Source organism: Ambystoma mexicanum, chromosome 2p (assembly GCF_040938575.1).
Source record: "Ambystoma mexicanum isolate Mex_15411 chromosome 2p, UKY_AmexF1_1, whole genome shotgun sequence".
In the NCBI taxonomy this organism is placed as follows: domain Eukaryota; kingdom Metazoa; phylum Chordata; class Amphibia; order Caudata; family Ambystomatidae; genus Ambystoma; species Ambystoma mexicanum.
Genome location: NC_090923.1, coordinates 798134558 through 798156591, shown reverse-complemented (window position 1 = coordinate 798156591; position 22034 = coordinate 798134558). Strand labels below are relative to the sequence as shown.

Here is a 22034-nt window from a genome sequence, read left to right as displayed (position 1 = left end):
TCCACTGTCTGCTGGTGTGAGGTTCTTCGGCTTCGCTGGAGATATGTATCTTATTGTTGGTGGGTTACATGCAGGTGTCTTGGGACTGCTCCCGTCTTAATAATGCAGCTACGTAGGTCTGGGTGTTCCAATTATTAGTTTTACTTGGGTCTGTGTCTGTTATTCAGTGCTTAGCTTATTCAGTGTCAATTATCCTGTTTGGCCACCAGGTGGCGTAGCTGCCCAGCGTTCCCCAGCTCCTTCTCGTCACCTGGCAATGATCGTATCGCTACAGCATTGCCGCGTGTCCTTTGAACCCGACTCTGGCTCTGTTCCGTGATAAAGTACCTTCTCACCCTGATCTCCTGACAACTGCCTTCTCACATTAACCTGCCCGGGACAACTTAGCGCCGGAACCTACGCGGGTCCCATCGCGCTCAGTTGTCGTTGTGTGCAGCAGTGCCCCCTCAGTGTAATGAGGGTGTTGCGCCGCCGGAGTTCGTAGCCCCGTCGCTGTTGTAAACACCTATTATCTCCTTCAGAAGTAACACAGATATGCTCCGCCAAGCTCTACACATGTGCACGGGGCACACGCGTGCCACTGTTAGAAAATTAGAACCTCCGTTCTCAATACCAATATCACTTCAAACATACACACACACTTGTACTAATGAAAAATAACTTATCTGGCTGCCAGAGCAGCAAAGAAAGAGGAAGGACACAGAAGGACAGGTGAGGATGAAGGACAGGGTTGGATGTGACTGGTGGAAGGAGTCACATGGTTTTATTGTTCATAGACATAAAGAGAATTAACTACATACAAAGACTTTATTTGGGAAATGTAGTTTTGGTTGTGTTGTTCTTCTTTATGAGTTGAAACTGTTATATTTTGTATGCTGCTCGAGTTTTTGAGTACAGGAAGAAACCATAATCCGAGCCTCCGGTCTCAACATAGAATCTACTGGTTCTTGAGGTTATTTTTAAACTACAAGTTAAAGTGTCAACTAGTTGTAGGGTGACCAGATGTCTGAGTTTTCCCGGGACAGTCCGGGGAAATCACCTGACGCCCCTGGGTCCGGGAGTTTTTTATTTTATAAACCCCGTCTGGGGTTTCAGCTATGGTCCCTTTTTTTGCCGGGACCCGATTTTGAAATCCCGAACTCTTTTTGCACGAATGATTTTTTCTCCTCCAATGAGAGGAGTGTGCATGTTAGCACAACCCCGTACCCCCCAACCCTCCCTGCAACAGACCAACGAGCATGAAGTAGAACTAAAGTTGTATGTGAATTTACTTTAGTCCTACCTTCTGTTTTTTTTTTTTTATCTTGTCACCCTAAACAGTTGGGATACTACAGTTTGCAAGAGACCAGACAAAGAAAGAGGAGGAGACAAGTGGTGGACTGGATATATAGCATAGCTCTCAACTCACACGCTTTTGGCGGGTGTCACCCGCCTTGTAAAGAGTGGACTCACCCGCCAAGCCTCCTGCAGGCCCATTCATTTCAATGGGCCTCTCACCCGCCAAAAACAAAATCGGGTGTTTTCACCCGCTTTTGCGACTCAAATGGTTGAGAGCTATGTATATAGGGATGGACTACTGATATAGTGATTGGCTATCAAGTTTCATATTTAGTCAATAACAGAACTACAGAAAGACTCAAAACTATTGGACCTTGTAGTTCACACGTTTTCTGTGTTGTTGTTATTGTGATTGTGTTTTTATAATGCTGCTTGAAGGGTAAAGTTATGAGAACGCATAATCCTTCACCTCCATGTCTTTAATAGAATTATGACTTTTTGTAACATATGTATAGAAAATCTGAATTGTTATGCACCTGTAGTGGCACCATCCTCCTACGTAATTTCAGTATTTAAGTTTAATACAGCTGCCAAGAGCACAGCAGCTCATTCATTTTCAATAAGTAAACGGCCATCTTGGAACGGCAGTCTCTTATAAGGCATTTATATCCACTTTGGCAAAGGAGCCCACAAGAAAAACGTGCGTTCTTTAAGAACAATTTGGACAAAGTATGAAGGTTAAATGTCAGATTAATTCTGCCATTGTCATAAAAATATGAACACAGTAAAATTAGTAAATATGTTGAACATATTATGTATGTTTAACGGTATTATTAATTGATGTTTTTCATCTGAGCAGTTCATTCACTTATTTTGAATCTGATGAATATTTTCTTTTTACGTTCCTCCCCTTAAGTGTGTTGGAATATGGCCCGTTCCAGGTTTTCTGTTGCGTTTCCTACAGGGCTGACGTCATTGTCGTCCTTCTTCTATGTCCGCGCTCTGTGTTCACGGGGCTCTGTCCCAGGTGTTGTTGAAGGAAGAAGTGACATGGGAAGCGAAAGTGCTGAGAGTTGATAGTCCTATGGCGGGTTTCCTGGAATGATGTCTGGTTTGCTGTTGCGGGAGATGGAGCCCCAGGACAGAGAGTGCCTGCTGCAGAAGTCCCTGCAGCAGGAGGAAGCAGTGGGAGGGGGCAGCTTCTTACTGGTGGACGAGGAGGAGATCCTGCAGGTAACACAGGCACATTCAGTAACCAAACAGCTTTGGGAGACAAAGGGCACGAGAGACAGCAGAGCAGCGTCTGCTTGCTCTACCAATCTTTCTGCGCCTTGTCTTACATTTCACACTTTTCTTGTACGTAGTTTCCCCTTTTATGACATTCATTTCCCTTTTACAACTCGCCAACGATGTCATTTTATACCGATCGTCTCTCTTGTTTTGATTAACTACCTTTCTCTTAGGTAAGGTTTAATCATTTTCCCACGCCCTGAGTGTTTGTTCTCCAGGTCCAATATTTGAAGTGGGAGTATTTTATTCAGTGCTGCAAATGGACAACATTTACTGGGGGAACTAACTCCCTCCCACCTACGCACGCGGGAGAGGAAATAGCAGTCGGGAGAAGGAGTGTTAGAGGTGGGGGGCAGATTGTCAGTGGTGTGGGTGGGACTAGGGGGCGAAGCTAATTGTCGAATAATGTGGGTGGCTGGAATATAGGTTGCTGACTCGCTTCTTTGCATGGAAACAAAGTGCATTTTGGGAACACAAGAATGACCACCAATTTATTAAACACGAATGTGATAGTGATCCAAATCTGCATGCAATGCACACTAGGTATGGTGCTCTTGTCATCTGTCAGAATAGTCAGCCTGACAGTAAAATGTGTGCAAAGCATGAGACATATATACAGCTTTGGACAGTTTCAGGGGTGTTAAGAAGCATCACTAAGGAAAACACCCGACTGGACTGGGCTCCAATTCTGAAGTGCCCAACAAGGGGTCCTGTGGCAGTTCAGAGATAGGTCGGGCGAATCATTTTTATTCTGAGAGGAAGAGCTGCAGACATGGTAGGGGGAGAGTTGGCTGGTCTCAGGTGGTGGGGGCTTGGTGACTGTGGCATGGCTTCATTACGCCACGGCTCCCCTGTGAGAAGCATCCATGTCACTGACCGGGCTGCTGTGGGCAGAGTAGGGGAAGGCTTGGCAGACGGAGCTCTGATAGATGCTGGGAAGGGAGAAACACTTAATAAAAAAGGGAATCTCAGTACAGAGGAATCCAGCGGAGCGGTGTCGGACAAGGGGATGCAAAAGCAAGGTGGTGTAAAGATGGGAAAAGAGAAAATATGATTTCACAGGTAACACTTCAATAGGTGTTATTGTGGGAAGCACTGTCAAGTGGAGAAGGGAAGGGGTGCACGGGTTTGCTACTAATGAGCAGTCCCACAGTAGGTGCCCAGTGAATAGGAAGGTTGAGGAAGCTGGGAGGGCAGGCAGTGGACAGCAAGGTAAAAAAGATGAAAGCACATGTGGAACTGGGGAGGAGCCAATGGAGGGTGATTTGGAGTGGCGAGTGGTCATAAGTCAGCTAGGACTCCGAGATCTTCATGGCATTAGCCCTTTTGTTATTTCGGAATGGCTAAAGAAAGGCATTGGTGAGGCGCATTCTGTGCGGGTGATAAGTGGAGGGAGATTGTTGGTAAAAGGTGTAGGTGAAGAAACCAGGAATAATGCTTTAGACTTATCAAGCCTTGAGAAACACATTATAACTGTGATGGAACAGTATTATGATGCATGTAAAGGTGTGATATATGAAGTGCCTCTTCGTACACATAAGGATAGAGTGAGATCACTGCAAGATATGGGGGTGTTGAAAGTGTGGCGGTTGGGCAGAAAAACGTCTGATGGAGGCACTATTTTGGTTAAGAGTGGTATTCAATGTTCAGTAGTTATTTGATGGGGACATGGAACTTATAGGTATTCAAATACCACTGGGTAATGGAGCGATAGCTGTGCTCAACTTCTATAACCCATGGAAACCCCTTGATATAGGGGCATTACAGCATGCCCTAGGTCAAGGGGCCAAGTTTATATTCTGTGGCGATTTCAATAGTCATATGGAATTGTCTTGTGACAGATATGAATGGGGATAGACTTCAGGAGATGGCAGAAGAGTGTGGGCTTGTATTGTTGGACTCTAAAGACTACAAAAGGACGGATCTGACTACAGGCAAGATGTCCCGCCTTGATTTGACGTGGGTTTCCGCGAGTTTGGTGCACAAGTGCGCGTGGAAGGTGAGGGGAGATGGGGAGCGATCATGGATCTATTGCACTGGAGGTAAACGTCAGGATGGTAATACCAACTAGTTCTGCCCACAAGGGCTGTAACATAAAAAAAATGGACTGGATGAAGTTTCGTTCGAGATGCACTGATTTGATGGTTGATTTTGGAGAAGGTGGAGGGCAGAGTTCACACTTGCCCTCCTCAATAGAAGAGTTGAATCAATCGATAGTGCATGTGGGCTTCAGAGTGTTATATGTTTATTGTGTTTATATAGTGCTTTACGCCAAAGCGCTTTACTTTATAACATCAAGGATACAATAACAGTAGAATCAATTACAAAATATGAATCAAACCAGTAATACAGTAAGTAGAACAATTTGTCAGTGAAGATAAACGAGGGTGGAGGGGGTGAAGAAGGGGGAGGAAGTGGGAAACAGGAAGAGGAAGGAGCTGAGGACGAGCGAGGAGGAGAGGGGACTCAAGAGGAACGGAGCAGGGAAAGAGAGGTAAGAAGAGGAGGGTAAAAGGGATGGGAAGGTGAAAGGAGGGGATAAGAGTGTCGGGGGGAGTGGAGAAGAAGAGATTTCAAGGAGATACGAAAGGAGGAATAGGTGGGGATAGAACGGATAGAGAGAGGAAGGGAGTTTCAGTGGAGGGGGGCAAAGAGCTGAAAGGAGCGAAAACGAGAGGAGGCACAGAGTGTAGTGGAGGAACTGGCTCCGGCTCTGAGAAAGCAGTTTAGGAAACCAGAGGTCCTGTGGTGGTTGTTAGAATTTTCGGTGGTTGTAAGGGATAGGAAAAGGAAACCGCGGAAGGCCTTGCGCTCCAAGTGTTTGGAGGATGTGGTGGCGAACAGAAAGGCCAGGGCTCTTTCGGGTCACATAAGAGGTTATTGGAAGGAATGTTGCAGTATTCTTTCTCGGGGCACGAGTATGGCGCAGGTATGGATGAGATTTAAACATATGTCTGGTCTGGCGAGACGATTTTTATCAGATCCCACTCATCACTGTGGACGGGTGTGAATTGGTCGACGATTGTAGTAAAGCGAATGCTTAAGGGGCACATTTTGCGGGTGTGCACAGTACGTGTAATTATTCTCCGGCAGCTAGACAAGAGATGACAAATTTCATGATTAAATTGTGAGTGTGTTGGAGAATGTGCAGGTGTGGACGCCATGTATGGAAGTACCTTTTTCTAAGTGGGAGTTACGGAGAGCCTTGAAGGGGAGTAGGGATTTTAGCCCGTGAGAGGATGTCTTCTGCAGAAGTTAACTGCTTGGAGGTAGTGTTGAGATTGTATAATATGGTGTGGGCCAGTGGGACGATGCCGCTTGGGTGGAAGAGGGCTTCCATCCTCCTGTTTTTGAAACCAGCCGATTCCTGCACGTCTTATCGACCTATAACCCTGATGTCTGTCCTATGCAAAGAAATTGAGAAAATGGCATGTGAAAGATTGGTATACTTTCTGGAGTCGGAGGGTAAACTATGTTTTTTCCAGCTTGGATTTCGGATACATAGGTCAGTTATGGATGGATGCCATGATTGCTCTGATGTCTTGACATTGAAGAAGCGTTGACCTGGGGTGAAATGATGGGCGCAATCTTCATAGGCATGGAGAAGGTTTACGATATGGTGTGGAGAGGAGGTCTGCTCTACACTTTGCGCGAGAAAGGTGTTCAAGGGAAATTATTTTCCTGGGTCTAGACACTTTTGGAAAATGGGAGTGTTTTGTGGTAAAGTGAGGGATACGATATCACAGGAATATCTGATGGAGAATTAGACTGCTCAGGGCAATAGTAATATAGCGGTGGATGGTCTTATAGAAAAGGTCCAGGAATGAGGATGTAAAGTTGGGTTCTATGCGGATGTTGAGGTGCTATGGGTGAGAAACAAGCAAGCTGGTAATATTCAGGAGAAGTTGCAAAAGACATTAGATGTCATGGAAGGATGGTGCACGAAATGGGGCTTTACAATGTCTAGCTTCAAATCAGTTTGCATGCTGTTTCAAAGGCGTAGAACAAGAGTAAACCTGGACCGTAGACTGCGTAGGATTGTGCTGGAGCAAGTGCCGGAATTTTGGTACCTTAGTGTCTCTGGATGAGCATTTACATTCGAATACATAGGTGGATAGGACGGTAGCAAAATGTAAAGGACACCTAAATCTGTTGAGGGCGTGTCTGGCCAGGAGTGGGGGGATGTCAAAAAGAGCATGATACTGCTGTATATTGGAATGGTTATGAGTGTTTTGGAATATTGGGTCTAACTGCAGCTTAGTTACAGGAAGACTCAGCTGGTCTGTTGGTTAGAGTTCAGTCAAGAGCTTTGAGAATTTTGACGGGCACAGTAAGGTTGTCACCTCCTGAAGCCGTGCATGTGTTGGCAGGGGTGTTGCCCTTGGACCTAAGGAAGGTGGAATTATGTGTTCAATATTTTTTTTTTTTTTTTTTTTTTTTTTTTTATTTTGTAATTTTATAGTTTGATTTACAAACTTTTTAAAACAAAAGAAAAACACTCTTCTCACAGATTTTACCACAGAATACAAAGCGCAATCACTTGTCACTGACTCTATCATTGTCTTTTGTTTCCAACGTCTCCTTTGACATCATCTTTCAAGATTTCATCCAAATAGTCAATTATTCGACATGTCAGCGGTACATTTTTCCCACTAAGCATATAAAACCACCAATCTTCCATGTTTGAGTTCTTCGGGGCGTATTTCCCTAGGTGTACTGTTCGTTGGCTTTTAAGGTCTGCACATTCGATTACTAAATGTTTGGTAGTTTCAACTTCGTCTTTACATACTCTGCATAGGTTGTCACCTATATCCTTGGCGTGTATTCTGAATAATTGATCTTTTGTTCTGCAGGCGTTTAGACGCAATTTCATGAAACTGTCGCGATGGTATCTTGATGGAAATTGTTTTATGTACGCCGGTATTAAGTCTAGCCCGTTTGCAGCTGGACCTAGGTATAATGCAGATGTTAAGTTATTGTATCTTTCTGTATTTAAAATCCATTGCCATTGTTTTTTTTTTTTTTTTTGCAGTTTCAGGGCGATTTATCAACGTGTCTAGGGTGATGTCTGCACTAACTAGTATTTTTTTGACGCTTTCTTTCCAATCATTTATCAGAGAACGCGTGTGCTCACTATGGCAGTTTTTAAAGATTTCGTACGCTGGTTCTGGAGGGTTTAGATTCATTTTCCTTAGGAGTGAAATTGATTTCCATAGGACTGCTCCTTGCAGGGAGTCTAGTGCGAGCTCGTTTCGAATTTTGATTACCGAGATGTAAGTTGGTAGCCTCAAGACCTTTCTCCAAAATTTGCCTTCTAGGTACGGCCATATTCTGTGATGTAGATTCCAAGCGGATTCTGCGCCATACGTTAGTGCCGGTGTTACCTTTAGTTGGTAGAATTCCCGTACGGGTAGCATCGTAAATTTCCCGTATAGTCTATGCAATTTTGTGGCTTGTTGTGCAAATGTCAGGGTCCGCTGTATTAGATCTTTTGACCATGCCCATTCTCTTATTGATGTGTTAAATAAGATGCCCAGATATCGTATTTCTTTTGTTTTTTCTATATTTTCCGCTGCAATTGACCATTTGTACTTGTTATTCCTTTTTCCTGCCGTTGAACCAATTGACATAATCTTGGTCTTTGCTGTATTAATTTGCAGTTTATTTTTGCGCATGTAATTGTCAAGCGCTGTTAGCAGCCTTTGCAGGCCAATCTGCGTTTGGTCGGCTAAGACTATATCGTCAGCGTATGTGACACCTCTTATTTGATGGCCATTTATTTTCGGAGGAAAGCAATTTACTTGGTTTAAAGCAGTTGGAATATCAGCGATAAAGAGCTTGAAGAGCAGCGCTGCTAGGGGGCACCCTTGTTTCACACCCGTGTTTGTCATAATGGGGGATGTCAGGTCTCCTTGTTGGTTCAGTCGTACCCTGATTGAGGTGTTTGTGTGCAGGGCAATTATAGGCTGTAAGATCTCTTCGGGGCAGCCCCAGATCCTCAATTTCTTCCACAGTAACTCACGATTTATCGAGTCGAACGCTTGACGCATATCGACAAAAGCTAGGTGTATGTTTCTTTTTTGTTTTAGGCTTCTAGTTTTAGTAAATTCAGTATTACTAGGTTCACTTCAGTCCCCACTCCTTTGGTGAACCCAGTTTGCCGAAGGTCCAAGCGGTTCGATTTCGAGGCCCAATTTGCTAACTTCTGCTGCAGAAAGGATGCCATTATTTTACCAATCGTGTCTAGCAGCGCGATTGGTCGGTAGTTGGAGGGGTCTTCGCGTAAGCCTTTTTTATAGATTGGCACTATTATTGCCGTGGTCCAAGACTGAGGGACTTTTTTTGCCGTTGTGATGTGATTAAGTACAATCTCAATGAAGCGGGACCATTCTGTTTTATTCTTTTTTAGCATTATGTTACTAATTCCATCTGGTCCAGCCGCTCTAGAGTTTTTGAGTTTTGAGATTTTTATGTTTATGTCTTCAAGTTGCTCAGACGTATCCCACTTTACTTGAGTGATATAATTGTCACTGTTCGTGCATTCACTGTTGGTGAAGAATAGTTTTGAGAAGTGATCTACCCAAGTCGCCTCGGCTACCCCATTAGCCAGCTTTAAGTTCTGAAACGGAGCTTCGTTATTCAAAATCGCCCAGGTTTCACTTGCATTTTTTGTTACTATTAGTTTTAGCATCAGAGCTCCTCTTTCCTGATCTCTCATTGAAGCAAAGGATTTTTTCCAATTATGATATTGTTTCCTTTTTTTAATCAGCAGTAACGTTTGTGGGCCGAAGTTTTTCTTTAGTTTTCTTATGTCTTTCCGTACCTCTTTCTTTTTATCGTTGGTCAGTGTACTCCACTTATGTTTGTGTTGTACGTTGTTACCTGTTTTCCTTCCTTTGGGTAAGTGAAATTGCATCAGCAGAGGCATATAGTTTATCAGAGGTATTGCCTCGTCATTCTCCGATTGAAGTTTCGCAGTCATAGTTGAGATTTGTTTTCTATTTAATCTCAAGCGATTGCCAGCTTGATTTGTTTCAAGGGCACCAGTATGTATCCTGTCAGCGATGTACTGATCTGTTTGCCAAAGCAGCACTAACGCGTCGTGGTCACTTCTTGTCATTATGTGCATGGAGAGATCAAGAACTTGGTCCCAAAGATTTGCAGAGACCCAGATGTAGTCCAAGGTTTTGTGTAGGCCCATGTTGTGCCACGTGTGATGAGGCGGGAAGTCACCTGTTAGGTTTCCATTTGTCATCATGCAATTCCTCATTTGCATGGCCTGAGTCCATTTTTTACATCTGTTTGAACCCATTTCTCCTGTAGAGGAACTTGCATTTGATTGAAGTTGTAGGTCAATTAGATCGGCAAGATTTAAATCGCCGCATATTAGAATCTTCAAGTCATTATATTTAAGCTGTCCTTGATCTATTATAGCTGTTATTGAATTAATGAAATGTTTAGTTGAGATCTTAACTGGGTTCCAGTATACATTAACTACTAACATGTATTTCCTTGCTTCAGCTGCGTGGCATTTTAATTGTAGCAGTGTGCTTTGTACAAATGGGTTCAGATTGTTTGATTCAATCACTTCCCACCCTTTTCCTTGTTTGACCATCGTTATCAGTCCAGAAAATGGGCGCCCCAGCCTGTTTTTAATTGCAGGGTTTGCGAGAACTAGGTAGCCATCTCTCGTGGGTGTCTCACGTAACCAAGTTTCTTGCAAACATATGATCAGATTCAGTTCTAGGTCTAATAGGAACTCATTGAAAAGATGGTCAAAACCTCTTGTGTTCCAGTATACAAGTGTTGAGTAATCTCTCTTTACGTCCATTCATTGCTAAACTGGATTTCTTTCCGGTCTTGTGTCAGAGGTGTATCTATTTCTTTTCATGTCTCCATTATTTCTGAATTTAGAGGAGTTTGTAGAGAGTTTCATCGTTTCCCTGAGCTTCGCTCTTAGCAGGTCCTTCGCTTTTTCGTTTGGAGAGGATCTTAGGTTGTCTCTTGTAGAATTTTTTGGAGAGGCCACTTCTTGTTTTATTTCAAATCCAAAAAACAACAGTTCCTCCGAAGCAGCCAAAATTGCTTGGCGCACTGCGTGAGATTTTATATGCAGCAGTACTATGTCGGTGCTGCATTCGGACACATATTCTACAATTTTGATATCATCTGTAGTTATGGTCCGTAGAGCGGGAACACTCTGCAGTAAGTTTAGGACGTTCCTGCGATTTAGATTCATTGAATCATTGTCTGCCAGTACATTCTCGAGTCTGTTTACTCACGGATTCATTTGTCTCCTTTTTTGTATCGATGTGCACACTTCTGTTTATTTTGGATCGTTGGGCTGATGTCAATTTGGGATTTGGGTTTAAGTTGGAGTGTTCGTTTGATGTCGTCCCAGCAGCGGTTTGCTTGTGGGTTTTTCCCTGCTGAGAGCCATCATTGCAGCTGAGTCTTGGAGACTTTGCCGGATTGCTGTGGGCCTGTTTGTCTGCTACTTATGTGGTAGAGCCCAGGATTATATCTGAATTTTCGTCTTGTTTCCTTTTCCGGTTTAGTCTTTTTTGTTGGTTTGTCTGCTCAGCCATAATTGCCAAGTGTTGACTTCTGTTTTTATCAGGACTCAATGACGTCATTTGACTAGCTTCGTCCTCCGAGCTTACTGAGTAGGTGGATAAATCTGCAAGATCGATTGATGAAGGTGTGGAGTGAAGTTCACTACTTTCCGACTCGTGACGAGCTCGTTTTTTCGAATTTCCTTTATCGAGTATCGTTTGCTCATTGGTATCTTTCGCAACTTTTTGCTTTTTCTTTGCAGGGGCTGTCGGTTTTGAGACTTCACGGTCAAACAAACCAGGCCTGGTAGGAGTGGTCAGATTTCTCAAAAATTTTCTGGAACTAGTTGTTTGGTTCTTTGCTCCTGCCTTTTTAGTGTTTGTGCACTTTTTCCCTGTCTTTGCGACCTTTTCTTTAGTTTCTTTACTTAGAATGAATGAAGTCGACTTCGCTGGACCTTTAAACATATCGAACGTCAAGGGTGTGTTTTTTTTCCCGGTCTGATAATGCACATCTGTTTGTGAGGCAAGTGGGGCAGTTTTTACTGGATTTTGATGGAGCGAAGTCGACAGGAGCTGACTTGCTTGAGGTGGGAAGTTTGGTTCTTGCACTTGTTGGGGGTCGTGGTCACTTTCCACTACTACGACTCGTGTTGCTAATTTGTCGTTGGTTCCTGCCGCTTTTTGTTCCAACTGTGATGGCTGCCTGGGTTCTATGGACGTTTGTGTGCTTACTGATGCAGCACATTTATTGTGGGGAGCTACAACTGCAGGCCCAGTCGTATCGTTGGTCCTGACGACCGCTGTCTTTGCTTCTTTGGTACCATGAGTTTCATTTTTTTCCTTATTATCTTCTCTGTGCCGCAGCCATGACATACATTCTAGCACAGCTTTCATCAGGATTTCCTTCTCATGATTATCACGCATTGCTAGATCGTTTAGCCTTGAGTGCCAAGCCGCTGTTTGTTCTATTTCCTTTTCCAAGCGTGTTAGTAGCTCACCATGTTGAATTTCCATTTTATTTAGTTTTTCGTTTATGTTGGCTAGCATGGAGCCCTGTGTCGTGATCCCGTCACCAAGCGATTCATATAGTTTGGTAAAAGGAATGAGAGCCAAGGAGGTGGCAGCTAGCACATTATTGTGTATTTGAATTGCAGCGGCCGTTGATATGTTTGGTTTAGCGGTGGCCTTTGTTTTTTCTTCGTTATTGACTGAGCCATTTGAGTCGTTATGATTTTTGCTTGCAGTTGTAGTTTCAAGAGTCTTTTCCGCCATGCTTATGTTTAAGTTTGTTTTTGGCATTGTATTTGTTACATACACTAGCTCGTCCTTTTTTTGTGAAGAGGATGCTTGTGTCCATTGACGAGCTGGATGTGTGGAACTGCTATTCTCCAGAGTGTTAGAATTGTGTGGGTCCCAGTCATTACTACTGGTGCGTCTGTCCTTTTTTTTCAATTTCAAATGGGTTTCTGTTAGTTGTTGCTTCATTTGTTCGAAGTCTTCTTTCATTTTCTTCATTAACTTTGATTCCCTTGCAGCTTCTTCGTGAGTTAATTTATGAACACATACAGTTGTAGTGGGCGGATCTATTTTTTGTGGGGATGTACCCATGTCCTCCGCTTGCATGTGTCGCAGAATATTTGCGACATGTTCTGTGGGTTCTAGCAACAGACTATCATTGTAGATCCTTTCATCACTGACTGTATTCTGTGTTTTGTTTATTGGAGAAGCGATGTCTCTTTCATAATCCAATTTCCATTTGGATTTTGCCGCTGTCATCTTGGCTAGGCGTTCAATCGTACTTAAGTTTGTCGGTAATATTTTCGAGATGGATGACGTTATTCTTGCTATAATGGGGTCTCTATTTGCTGGGTTTGAGAACTCACCATTTTTCATGTTGTCTTTATTTTTATCAAGGCAATCTCGTCCCTGAGAATTTTCATCGTCTGATTCAGCGCTGTTTGCTGATTTTCGCACCTCCTGGGTGCTTCCATTTGGTCGTGTCAGCGGAGACAGGGCAATTGAGACTTCCAGCAATTCTCTGTCTGATTTATCCAACCTAGAGGGTCGTGGTGAGACAGTTTTATCTAGGTGAATTTTTTCATTGGATGTTGCCAGGTCAACGCACCTCTTATCATTGTTTGTCTCTTGAGATTGGTCCATGTCTAATTGCGTTTCTACTCGAGACGCTTGTTGTGCGCTCGAGCAATTGTCTTTTACAGGTTGGTCTGTGATTGTCGCAGGATTGGAAGGAGTTAGGTCATTTGACTGTTTAGAATCAGTGGATTTACTTGATAGCTTATCAACGGTCCAGGTGTTCAAACTCGCAATCACTAATGTCGAGAGCCTCTGTATCTTCTCAGTGTTTGGTTCTCCCCTCCCCTCTTTTGCTTCTTTCTCTCTAAGTGTCTCGTTTGATTGTACTCTATCAAAAGACATCGAATTGTCATTTAGCATCTGACTAGGAGCTTGCGTAGGAGTACATGTTGTATATGAGTCTGGAGTGGGCGAAACTGGAGGGTTACCGTAGGGGTTTCTGTTTGTTAAGGCAGGTGAGCTAGGTGTTTGCATGTTTGTGGGCAGCTCATACGGGTCGGTATAGTTTACACTGGAGTTGGAAAGCTCCAATATCATGGTAGGGGGAAATAATTCCTGGGTTTTACCCCTGTTGTTTTTCGCTTTTAGGCGCGTTTGTGGGCCGACATCTTGCATGATCCAACTCACCTCTCCTCTCCTCTCCTGCAGACTGAACTCTGCCGAACTCCGCGCGCGCTCCGCGCGTTCCCGTAGTTTTTATGGTTGTTTGGGCTTTTTTTCCTTAAAGCCACACCAACGCCAGGATCGACAGGAAAAAAGAACGCCAGTAGGGAAGTCCGTCGCTGCAGCTCCTCACTTGTCAAGGGTCTCCTGCAGACTGAACTCTGCCGAACTCCGCGCGCGCTCCGTGCGTTCCCGTAGTTTTTATGGTTGGTTGGGCTTTTTTTCCTTAAAGCCACACCAACGCCAGGATCGACAGGAAAAAAGAACGCCAGTAGGGAAGTCCGTCGCTGCAGCTCCTCACTTGTCAAGGGTCTCCTGCAGACTGAACTCTGCCGAACTCCGCGCGCGCTCCGCGCGTTCCCGTAGTTTTTATGGTTGGTTGGGCTTTTTTTCCTTAAAGCCACACCAACGCCAGGATCGACAGGAAAAAAGAACGCCAGTAGGGAAGTCCGTCGCTGCAGCTCCTCACTTGTCAAGGGTCTCCTGCAGACTGAACTCTGCCGAACTCTGCGCGCGCTCCGCGCGTTCCCGTAGTTTTTATGGTTGGTTGGGCTTTTTTTCCTTAAAGCCACACCAACGCCAGGATCGACAGGAAAAAAGAACGCCAGTAGGGAAGTCCGTCGCTGCAGCTCCTCACTTGTCAAGGGTCTCCTGCTGACTGAACTCTGCCGAACTCTGTGTTCAATATTGGTTGAGATGGCACTCCTTCAGTGAGTGGCACTCAATAAAAATGTGCCTGGAGGTTTACTGGATGCATGTATACAAAGGTGAACGCTGGGAGAGAAGAGGAGGGATCTTTGGGTTTCATGCTGAAAGGTTAGGGAAGCACCTGTGGGTGGAGGTGCTACAGATAGTGGAGAATGTTGACAAAGAGTTCCATTTCCCATATGGATGTTGCATGAACCGAAAATCAGTTTCAATTTGACGAAGGCAGTGGTGAAAAAAAAGGGTGATAGAGGGGAAATCAAAAAATTGGCGTTTGGGTATGTAGGGGGTAAAGTAGGTTCACAAGTATATACCGATGGATCCAGGGACCCCGACAGGCACAACGTAGGAGTGGCCTACTATTCTAAGGAGGAAGAGTAGTTTAAAAAGGCAAGGTTATCACAGATAATGTTTTCGTAGGCACGGCAGAGTTGATGGCAGTAAATATGGCAGTGGTTCTAGCTATGGGGAAACGGCTGGAAAAATGTGTGGTATTTGTGGACTCGTTGAGTACATTACAAGCTATTAAGGAATGGAACAGCGATATAAAAGGCCATTGTGTTGTGTATTATACACCAGCTATAGAAATGCACAGTGGGTGGGATGGGGATTGAATTGGCATGGATCCCCAGTCATTGTGGGATATTGGGAAATTTAGGTGGACAGAGCTGCGTATGAGGCCACGACTAGGGAATTAATGGATATAGAGATCCCCTAAAGTGTATCTGATGCCCAGGTGGTGGTGAAAGGAGGAGTTAAAGGAGAATGGCAATGTAGATGGGATACGAGTCGGAAGGGGAGTCGCATGTACGCGGTACAAAGGAAGTTTCAGTGTAAAACATGTGGGGGAATGCACAGTTTGCACACAGAGAGAAAACTATTCTGTATCGGCTAAGAGTGGGCCATGCAGGTTTGAAAGGATGGAAGTTTAAGATGGGTAGAGTCACATCTGCGAAATTGTGAGGCGTGCGGAAGCCCAGAAACGGTGGATCACTATATGATGGGATGCGAGAAGTTCAGACTGCAGAGGGAATTGCTAATAGCCAGGATGAGTAGCATCAGGGTGGCAGTGAAGAGTATATTTGACTTGCTTCACCTCAAAATGGGGTCGGAGGATAAGCAGTGCAGGTTCCTCCTTCAATATGTTAGGGGCATTGGGAAGTGGGAGGAGCTTTAGCAGAGTTGCGTGGCTGACAAGGGTGACTAACGGCGAACATAATCTCGCCAGATGGAAATTGCTGGCTGCGGCCCTTGAAGGAGCAATCCCAAGAAGAAGACAGTTTCAGGAGTGAGAAGTACGGCGAGCATCATCTATGCAGATGAAAATCGCTGGCACCTGACCTCTAGGAGCCACCTGAAGAAGCCAGTTTCATTGTTTGAGTTTGTGCTGTACTTTTAGGCCTCTGGTCTACACTGAACGGCGCTCCGACTAGACCATTTTTACCTGACTGCAGCTTATTTCTTTCTTTATTGTTCACTTACTTGTTAGGCGCTTATAGAGGAAGCAGATACTGTTTCAAAGCGCCCACAGGGCAAGAGGGGATGATAGACTATGTAATTACAACAATGTTACAATGTTAAATAATTAAATACAAGAAACGAAGCGACCATGGGGAGAGGAAGACAAACCTACTATGCCTTGTGAGTGTTCAGAACGTGAAAGTGCAGAGGGGAGAGGGGTATGGGATAGGTTCTGTGGTGCTCATGGAGAGCAGCAGGTGACTTGGTATGAACAAAAGTAAGTGCAACCTCCAGTGGTGCAGAGGATAGACTGCAGCTGGGTTGATAAAAGGGCGAGGTCAGGGCCCCGAGGATGCATAAGGGCCCTGCATACCAGTCAAGCTAATGTGCGATTAGCAGGGGTGAGGGGGAGGGAAGGAAGAGGTAAAGAGGAAGGTCTTGAGGCTTTTCTGGAACTTAAGGATGTCCTGCTCAAGAAGAAGAGAGAGGGGAAGGCGGGAACCCGCTGAGGAAAGCCATCGACCACCTGCTCTCTATTTAGCAAACTGCTTCACACACAAGGAGTTGGTGCCAGAGGAACGCAGATGGCTAGAGGGGGAGCATCTGGTCAGAAAGAGTTGCAGGTAGTGGTCTCCGGCCCCAGACAGCGTTGTGGATGATGAAGAGGGATTTGAATGTAATCTGTGCTGCGATCTAGAGCCAGCTGAGACTTTGTAGGGCAGTAGAGATGAGGTCCCTGGGCTTGAGACCAAGGATAGGTTTGCTGCCCTATTCTGGATTAGCTGGAGGGGTTGCAGAGTGGATGAAGGAAGATTAAGAAGGAGGCTATTTCAATAGTCCAGCCTAGAAAGACCCAGAGCCCAGGTAACATTGAGGCTCTCGGAGAAGGTGAGAAAAGGTAGAATTCCTTTCAGAAGGATTCGATGGAAGTGGGACTTCCTGGCAATGTCCTGAGTATAGGGGGGAGGAGGAGAGAGAGAAGTCGAAGATGACTCTGAGGTTTATGACTCCTGAAGATGGAGCAGGGGGAGAGCTCATAGAAGAAGGCCAGAGTGAAGGGAAGAAGTCGGTGCCGGGGTCCCAATAGGGAGAATCTCTGTTTTGCTGACGTTGAGGCAAAGATCATTAGAAGTACACCCAGCCTGGATTGCAGAGAGGTAGTTGGGGATGAAGGACAGTGTACGGGCACCTGTAGGAAGTTTGAAGAAGAGTTGTGTGTCGTCTGCATAACACTGGACGTTGGAGGAGAAGGAGGAAATGAGGCGTGCCAGCAGAGTAGGGTAGATGTTAAAGAGCCAAGGGGGGCGCCACAGGTGGAGGAGGAAGTAGGGGAAGAGAAGGTTCCTAGAATGACTTTGGAAGAGCAGTCGGCAAGGAAGGGAGGTAAGCCAGTCCAGTGCCAGCTCCAAGATACCAAGGGTGTCATGGAACCTTTTTATGAGGATGGAGTGGTTTGCTGTGTCTAATGCAGAAGAGGGATCCAGGAGGAGGAGGACAGCAGTGGAGTTGGAATCAAGGGATGCAGTTCATCGCGGCTGTTCAGAAAAGCAGTTTCTCATCTTGTTCCGGTCCAACTCCTTCTCTGATTTTATTAGCCCCGAGGATGCATAGGGGCCCTGCACACCAGTCAAGCTAATGTGCGATTAGCAGGGGTGAGGGGGAGGGAAGGAAGAGGTAAAGAGGAAGGTCTTGAGGATTTTCTGGAACTTAAGGATGTCCTGCTCAAGAAGAAGAGAGAGGAGAAGGCGGGAACCAGCTGAGGAAAGCCATCGACCACCTGCTCTCTATTTAGCAAACTGCTTCACACACAAGGAGTTGGTGCCAGAGGAACGCAGGTGCCTAGAGGGGGAGTATCTGGTCGGAAAGAGTTGCAGGTAGTGGTCTCTGGCCCCAGACAGCGTTGTGGATGATGAAGAGGGATTTGAATGTAATCTGTGCTGCGATCTAGAGCCAGCTGAGACTTTGTAGGGCAGTAGAGATGAGGTCCCTGGGCTTGAGACCAAGGATAGGTTTGCTGCCCTATTCTGGATTAGCTGGAGGGGTTGCAGAGTGGATGAAGGAGGCTATTTCAATAGTCCAGCCTAGAGAGACCCAGAGCCCGGGTAACATTGAGGCTCTGGGGGAAGGTGAGAAAAGGTAGAATTCCTTTCAGAAGGATTCGATGGAAGTGCGACTTCCTGGCAATGTCCTGAGTATGGGGGGGGAGGAGAGAGAGGAGTCGAAGATGACCCTGAGGTTTATGGCTCCTGAAGATGGAGCAGGGGGAGAGCTCATAGAAGAAGGCCAGAGTGAAGGGAAGAAGTCGGTGCCGGGGTCCCAATAGGGAGAATCTCTGTTTTGCTGACGTTGAGGCAAAGATCATTAGAAGTACACCCAGCCTGGATTGCAGAGAGGTAGTTGGGGATGAAGGACGGTGTACGGGCACCTGTAGGAAGTTTGAAGAAGAGTTGTGTGTCGTCTGCATAACACTGGAAGTTGGAGGAGAAGGAGGAAATGAGGCGTGCCAGCAGAGTAGGGTAGATGTTAAAGAGCCAAGGGGGACGCCACAGGTGGAGGAGGAAGTAGGGGAAGAGAAGGTTCCTAGAATGACTTTGGAAGAGCAGTCGGCAAGGAAGGGAGGTAAGCCAGTCCAGTGCCAGCTCCAAGATACCAAGGGTGTCATGGAACCTTTTTATGAGGATGGAGTGGTTTGCTGTGTCTAATGCAGAAGAAGGATCCAGGAGGAGGAGGACAGCAGGGGAGTTGAAATCAAGGGATGCAGTTCTTCGCGGCTGTTCAGAAGAGCAGTTTCTCATCTTGTTCCGCTCCAACTCCTTCTCTGATTTTATTAGCAGATTTAAAGGATGTATTTTGTGCTGTAAACCTACTCTTAAATCAGATAGTAATATTCTAAGAACAATTCCCTGCATCATTGTTCTGCTGGTACCGCCTCTGGAAACACATCTGTGGAGCTGCAAGGGCAAAAGCTGCCTTCTATGTGTCTGTTCTTGTTGCAAGTATTTTTATTATGTATTTCTTTTGTTAGGATTATTTGCCTTTTTTCAATGAAGAAAAGGTGAATGGTAATGCTCTCATCTCTGTGGTTGTGGAGAGCTAAGTCCTCGTGTATGGAACCAGGGACTGACGCAAACGTTTGCTTTTTCCCCCATCAATCTACAGCATGCTGCATTCTCATGTTCCTTGCGTGGCTTTCTACCACACGTGTCTCTTTTCTGCACAGGTGGTTCCTTTTTATTTCCTCCCTGCTTCTGCCACGTCACCACTCGTGTGCCACCAACATGAAGGGCAAGTCACTATGTCATCCCCTTTGTTATGGAGTGCAAAGAAAGGGACGGGCGGTTTCAAGAACTTATCTGTGTCTTTGTTATGTCAAAGTCTAGATAATGTGCTTGTAAGGTAAGTCTGAGCCCTGAGCGATTTCTTCAGTCCTTTATCTCAACCTCATGTAAGCTGTTTTCGCCCATGTCCTATTAGGATTCTGCAGGTTGTTTTTTCAATAACTCCATGTTTTCATTGTCCATTATAATCTTATGTGCTTGGCTTTCAGATCCTCTTTCCTCTTCCTTCAGCCATTAATACATAAGATAATTTCTGCAAGATATTCAATATTTCATTAAAAATGCTAAATCTTCAATTTGATTGTTAGTGAGATATTTTGACATCAGCTCTTTTATACATGGACGTCCCTAAAAAGAGGTAACTGTGTGGTAATTCACCCCCAACTAGTAGAAGGGTCATAAGCTAACTTTATACCTTCAGAATGTCATTGTTGGATTTCTATTGTCTATATATCTATTTATCTATCTAAAGACGAAAATCTGTTCTTGCCTTCTACAATTCCTCATCTTTCCACCAGTCTGCACCACATTTTGTATAGTTAACCTGTTGGGACCCTTCAGACATTACTGGGTACGTGACATTTGGACATTCCACCCCTTTGCAGTCCCTTCACACATGAGACGATTCCCTGGAATCAGAAAAACATCAATGTGGTCGTAAAAGGACCGGACAAAGCTCACTTTGAAGCATCTCAACAAGAGGAACAAAACTCGAAGGCTTGAAAACCATGTTTCAAGGCCCTAGGATGCACCATTTAAAATATTTGCAATGCACGCCACAGCACCAGGGTGAGGTGACTGGTGGGGAGAGCGCACTGAAGGTCCCAGTATACTGCAGCACACCAACTCTCGCCTCCCCTCCATATCTGTTCCGCGGTATGCCAGCCAGCCAGCCACACGCACCCGTTCTCAGTGCAGCTTACTTCAGAGTGCAAAGCACATCAAGCGACTCAGAACATCGACCTACATATCATTGATTTTCAACAATTGATGAGTATTATCATGTCTCTCTATAGAACACGTGTGGAGTATGGGTACTTTTTACTATTTGTCCATGATTTGTTCGAATAAGAAATGTCGGAGGGAGAAAAGACCGAAAGTCATTTAAACGAAAATGAGTTTGGTTGTTTCTCCCATAGACAATTCTGGCAACCCACACCCCGCACCACCCCCTTACTTACCTTTTGGCGCCATGCCTCGCTGTGTGCCGCCACCACCAACTCCTCCATCTCTCTGCAATGTTGGTTCCCTTCACTTTTTTTACCTTATTATTTAGGTCACGGGGGTCACCCCTGCAAACCTTGATGCGATTGTAGCGAACAAGGGTACGGGGAACACCCCTGCTCCCCTTGTTCACTATAATCACACTGGTGGTAGATTTGTTCGAAATTTGTGTCTGTACTCAATTTTTGTACAGCAAAAATTCGAACAAATTTACCATTCGCTGTTTCATACAGATTTACTTTTTGCTAGTAGCTCTATGTAACAATATTTTTGTGATTGGCAGTGAATAGTGTCATCAAAACAAGGACAAAGCAGTTGGGGGCAGCTTTTTTCCAATCTTTGCAAAAAATCGACATGGTGCAGTTCAAAGATCATTTTGGGCCAAAATTGTTTTTCAGCAAATGTATTCCGTTGGAACTGTTAGATTGATGATCGTTTATAGTGATTGCATCGAATGCAAAAGCATAGAAAAGAATGCATAGAAAAAATGCATTTTTACCCATTAAAACCCATTATAATAAAAATAAAACCTTTGCGAATGGATGTTTTCGATGCTTTTGCATTTGATGCTTTGTATTCGAGGGAATCACTGGATACCATTGAATGAAGTTGGTCATCTGAAAGGGAGTTAACACTCCTTGACATATTTTACCAATACTTAATTCATAGAGTATCAATTTGAAATGTACATGTATTGTGATTAATATTGAGATTACATTCCTCGATATGTTGATCTGATTCCAAAAATGGCAGGCTGTACACCACTTTTTTTTTTGTAACCCTACAGATAAAACCTACTGTTATACTACAACAGCTAATATCCTAAATCCCAGAAAGACAAATCTGCCCTTAATTTTTACAGTTTAGGAGAAATTGTACTGTGAAAGCTGACTGCACTCAAATCTTTTGATCTCCCCGAGCAAGCACAATCACATCTCGGAGACAAGAAGATCCGTCCATGAACAAATAAAATTTAAAAAAAAATTCTTGCCATAACCCACGCTGCTTGTCCAATAACGCGCCCTCATACCTCGCCCGGCAGGTCAAGAGATGCATTCCCAGCAGACCCCTCTGATCTACTAATAACCACTGCCTCAGCACACTGATATTTAAACGCAAGAGTGCCGGCGGATCCAGCTTCCCTGTTCGCTCTGCCATACTGTTGAAACACCTCCCACTCCCACTTTGGTAAGAACCCCTTTCCACCTCTTCAGGAAAAAACATAAAACTCACCTGTTTATCGAACTGGCCTCACCCTACTTCTACGATTTCTGCTATGACTGACACCTTCTTACTCTGTAACTTATGGTATGTAACTGCTTAAGTAACGGCGCCTAGATGCCCACAGGCTTTGCGTGCTACCATAAATGCAATAATTACAAGAAAGGGGATATCCATGTACTATCTTTAAAACAAGTAATGT

At 44.7% G+C, this 22034-nt stretch overlaps 1 protein-coding gene across 3 annotated transcripts in view; it reads left to right on the top strand.

Moving 5' to 3' along the window:
* The first annotated feature begins 2272 nt into the window (after positions 1–2272).
* LOC138566803 (zinc finger FYVE domain-containing protein 1-like) overlaps positions 2273–22034 on the top strand; it is a 730070-nt gene continuing 710308 nt past the window's right edge. For 2 of the 3 annotated variants that reach the window (XM_069644465.1, XM_069644464.1), the window contains exon 1: positions 2273–2511. In XM_069644465.1, the coding sequence (XP_069500566.1) occupies positions 2380–2511 (132 nt within the window). In that variant the 5' untranslated portion in view covers positions 2273–2379. Of the gene's footprint in view, positions 2512–19269; positions 19446–22034 lie in introns of all 3 variants that reach the window. The other variant, XM_069644466.1, reaches the window with a different exon arrangement.